Source organism: Drosophila bipectinata, chromosome 3R, assembly GCF_030179905.1.
Source record: "Drosophila bipectinata strain 14024-0381.07 chromosome 3R, DbipHiC1v2, whole genome shotgun sequence".
Taxonomy (NCBI): domain Eukaryota; kingdom Metazoa; phylum Arthropoda; class Insecta; order Diptera; family Drosophilidae; genus Drosophila; species Drosophila bipectinata.
Genome location: NC_091739.1, coordinates 27,050,923 through 27,055,282, shown reverse-complemented (window position 1 = coordinate 27,055,282; position 4,360 = coordinate 27,050,923). Strand labels below are relative to the sequence as shown.

General features: G+C 40.0%; 1 protein-coding gene and 1 non-coding gene across 3 annotated transcripts in view; one reads left to right on the top strand and one right to left on the bottom strand.

Moving 5' to 3' along the window:
- The first annotated feature begins 231 nt into the window (after positions 1-231).
- Positions 232-396, top strand: LOC122321683 (U1 spliceosomal RNA). The gene has a single exon (XR_006246213.1). It is a non-coding gene; the product is annotated as a U1 spliceosomal RNA (small nuclear RNA).
- Positions 397-552: 156 nt separating this feature from the next.
- Positions 553-4,360, bottom strand: part of LOC108121948 (protein Skeletor, isoforms B/C) — a 28,680-nt gene continuing 24,872 nt past the window's right edge. Inside the window, exons 8-14 of one of the 2 annotated variants that reach the window (XM_070281494.1) lie at positions 4,289-4,309; positions 3,882-4,206; positions 3,609-3,823; positions 3,272-3,543; positions 3,076-3,206; positions 2,855-3,018; positions 553-2,793 (exon numbers count right to left, since the gene is read on the bottom strand). In XM_070281494.1, coding sequence (XP_070137595.1) covers positions 2,632-2,793; positions 2,855-3,018; positions 3,076-3,206; positions 3,272-3,543; positions 3,609-3,823; positions 3,882-4,206; positions 4,289-4,309 — 1,290 coding nt within the window. In that variant the 3' untranslated portion in view covers positions 553-2,631. The remainder of the gene's footprint in view (positions 2,794-2,854; positions 3,019-3,075; positions 3,207-3,271; positions 3,544-3,608; positions 3,824-3,881; positions 4,207-4,288; positions 4,310-4,360) is intronic. The other variant, XM_070281495.1, reaches the window with a different exon arrangement.

The window sequence follows — 4,360 nt, the reverse complement described above, 5'->3', positions numbered from 1 at the left end:
TATGAATGGACGGTTTATTGGGTTTTGGGGCATATAATTCTTAAATAAAATAGAACTCCCTCCAGGATTTGAATTCTTACTTCGGTGGCGCCATCTATTACGTTATTGTAGCATACTTACGGGGTGCATATGCGCATGTACAGTTCTTTGTAATTCTCAACTGTCCGTTATAATTCCCAACTGGTTCTAGAACCACTTTAATGGAAACCCCATTGTTGGCCGGTGTAAAGCATACTTACCTGGCGTAGAGGTTAACCGTGATCACGAAGGCGGTTCCTCCGGAGTGAGGCTTGGCCATTGCACCTCGGCTGAGTTGACCTCTGCGATTATTCCTAATGTGAATAACTCGTGCGTGTAATTTTTGGTAGCCGGGAATGGCGTTCGCGCCGTCCCGACATAAATAATAAATATTAAATTAGATTTAGTTTCAAAAATCAGCAGCGTCAGTATGTAACAGTAATAGCGGTATACGTACATTGCGTATACGCTCAGTATGACATATTCCGTAGTACCCTCCACGGAATACCCTCACAAGAACAAAACACTTTATCGTTTCTTGAGATTTATTTATAGAATATTTCTTTGTTTTTTAGCAGTTTAAATATTATTTTGTGAAGCTGCTTATTGACATCAATCTTTCAATTCTCTACCAATTATCCTTAACTGACCAAACTGCCTGGCTCGTTATTGTCAATGGTTTTTGTTGTGGATCCGATAGTATTAACATTTTAAAATGGAATAGTTGATTTGCTGTGATTCATGCATATCTATTTGTTACATTGGAGATTTGAATGCAAGTTTCTTTTGATTTTGATTTAATTATTCGTAATGAAAGTACTTTGTTTAGGTAATGCAGAAAAATGTTGCTATCTAAGTACGAGATGTTAAGTTATAATCGACATGGAAATTTTTTAAACTTTTAGGGATATTCTTTAAGAGTCATATTCTTGTCTTGTTCGTGTAATGTAAATATATGTATAAGTATGTATATTTATATAAATGGAGTACAAACGGTCTGAATTCATTTATAAATCGTTTGATTTGCGCGTTATTACATCATTGGGTTTCCCTTTTGTGGACTTTTGTGCGCTTAGCTTTATCAACTATACAAAAATCGATTAGTGGTACAAACCCTATCCAGATCTTTACAAATTTCAATATCAAAACTGCCCACAAGTGTCTTAGATGGGTACATACAGAAAAAAGTGTTCCTTTAACACTTACTTGTTTGTTTGAGGATAACAAAGGAAAACTGTTTAAGAAGAACCCAACATAACAATAGAGAAACTTAACAAACTTGAGTGTCCAATATTTATACTTTTAGGAAAAGTTAGTTCTATTAATTCGGCTTAGGCTAGGCGACAAAATGATTTATTCAATCGATCCAAGTATTTTCCGTACATCTATCAAAAAGATTTACCAAAACCTTGCATGCATACATATCTATTATTTTATAATATTACTCAATGCATGTGTTATTGTCTAGAATATTTAATTATTTTCCCACTGCTTCCCTTCATTTAATCACTTACCAAAGTAAACATACAGCTTATTGTAAACATACACATATGAATACGTATCATGCTTATATAAAAACACCAATTACGCAAATATAGTTAAAAAAGTTATAAGAAAATCATCTGATAACAAAAACAGAGTCCCATCAGAGGGGGGATTTGTTGGATTCCATTACATGTATAAATTGTGGCGTGTCATTTACATTTCATCTAATATCGTTACAAGAAGCACCACAGTGTAGTCAATAGCATTAAATAACATAGTGTTTTATCTTTATTTTATTAGTACATTCAAATTCTTTAAAATTATTGTATTGTCGTCATAATGTTCTCAAAACTCACATATTTGCAGATTTTATTGTCTTACAAATTGCATTTGTTTATGCCTTCCTACACTCCTAAGTTTCTTATTGTACAATGTTTCAGGACCTCGAGGCCCATCTAAATAAATGTTTATTTCTGAAAATTCTCGTGTGTGTGTAGCCACACCATTATTATCATTGTTCGTTTATTGTCACAATGTCACTGTTTCTAATTGTCGGCGTACATGGAACCGCTTAGCAAACACTTTTGATTCTTTATGTTTCAGTATCTAGCTGCTAGAAAAATTACATTTTACTGTACTAGAAATGTAGATGTATAAGTAAATTTAATAAGTATACATGTAAAAAAGTAGAATTCCATACTCGTAAATTTACAAAAAGATCTCGCTGCCCCTCCAACTTATTTTCAGAGTCTAGGGCCGCCAACCGATTCAGTCTCGGCTGCGGCCAACATCCATTCTTCGCCCACTTCACTAGTACAGTGGGCACTCTCACGCATGCACACACAATTTCAACAGTTTTACATCTTACGAATTATTGTCAAGATATGTTTGTCAGATGATATTAGCCTGGTTGTGAAAGCCGCCGAGTGGCTCAAAACCCATGACAGACAATGTCCATTCAAAAGTTTTCGTAGTGAAAAATAATCGGATATGAACAGTATATATAGTTTTCGGAAGAGATATGTGAGAATTAAGATATGTGTTCCAAAGGTTGGAGCATTGTCTGCCTATGGTTTTGGAGGTTAGACTAAATGGTAAACCGATTTACTGGGCAAGGCTAGGGCACTATCAGGCAAGCACAGAGCCTCTGAAAAGAAGGCGTGTCGCAACCAGGCTAATAACTGTCATAATTCCATACAAGGAGAGATGGCTACTGCCAATGTGTGCTCCCCTGGATGCTCCCATGTTCACCACCTTTATTTTCCAGCCAAGGTTGTTGTGGGTGAAGCACTAAATTCGAAGGAAAAGAAAGTTACACATTTATCCGAAGAATTAGTGATTGCACCTATACCTGATAGTAAAGCTCGTCCGGAGCATTCATTGGAACTGTCCAATTCAGATAACCAGGCTCTCCTTCAGCGCACCTATATACCAGGGTCTTTACATACTCTTCGAAGGTCTCGATTTCCGCCGACCTATCTATGGTCTGGTGTTCCCACTCGCAATACCGACCAGCTGGAAATAATTTTCATTTGTAGTCCTTTGCAATTATTGTATAACTATTAAGCTTACCTGCTGTGGGTATGGCATCGCCATCTTCATCGTACTCCACACCAGCATAGGCCTTTTGCTTGCGGGCCTCTAGACCCATTTTCTGGCCCAGTCCACCTTCAGGCGAATCCGTAATATAGAATGGATGATATCTGTGAAATTAAAAAAAAAGGATTTATAAAATGCTAAGAAATATTAGAAAGAATGCCATCCTTACCTTGCTGGCTGAGACGGATCGTTGCCGCCCTCGACGATAAACTCATAGCTCAGGCCACGTTCCACTGTGATTTCAGGAATCAGCAAATCGTTCACATACCAAGCAATGCCCCACGAGGGTCCCCCAGTTATGGCCGTGTAGCCTCGTTTGCCTCCCGTGGGTCCAATGCTGGCACGGAACTTCCTGACACCTTCGATCTTCCTCGTGGGCCATGGCCTGGGTCCGCTCTCGTCCTTGACATCGTACAGCGAGCTCTTGCAGGCGTGGTCGTTCTAAAGGACAATATATTGGAGTTACTTTCATTGCTATATCTTCTAGAAAGTCTATGGTTCCTTACTCTTGCTCCAAAGTTAATACGAATGTCGTCCTGGTTATGATCGCTGGCGGTGTGGGAGTGGGCATTCGCCTCCTTTCGGGCATTCAGGGGTCCAATGGCTGCGATGACTGAAACCTCTCGATCAATGGGGATAGCAGTGTCGTACAGAGCTTCGTTGGTTTGCAGGAGTCGCTTATAGCGGATGGTAGTTACCCCGTTCTTCCGGTCACCGCTCACTAAACAAACATGTTTATAATAATGTCTAATACCAAGTTCGATAAAGAGTCTACTGACCCACAACAACATCATTACGAGCTCCTAGCCTTTCATCTGGACAGGCACCTCGCTGCCCGTCGCACTGGGACAAATCAGAAATGAAGTAATCCTCTGCTCGGAAAACACGGGCGTTGGTGTCGTAAAAGGCCACAACCACATCGGATTGGGCCATTTGCGGCCGTCCATTGGCACCGGATAGTCCAAAGGCCATGTACTGATCCTCGGTGATTTGGCCAAAGAGCTCGATCTGAATATATTCACCCTGGAGCTCCCACTTCACCTGAAGCCTATTCGGCAGGATCTCCCGGCAATTACTGTACACCGGCCGCGGCGTCGTGGTTGTCTGAAATGGACAAATCGAAAGGATTAGGGAGCATGCTCTGACTGGAAGTGAATCATGCATGAGGCTAAAGTCTAGTACTCACGGGTGAATACCACCATGGAGGCTAATGCGGCGCGCATAAGTTAAAGAGATATACATTATGAGTTATGTGAAA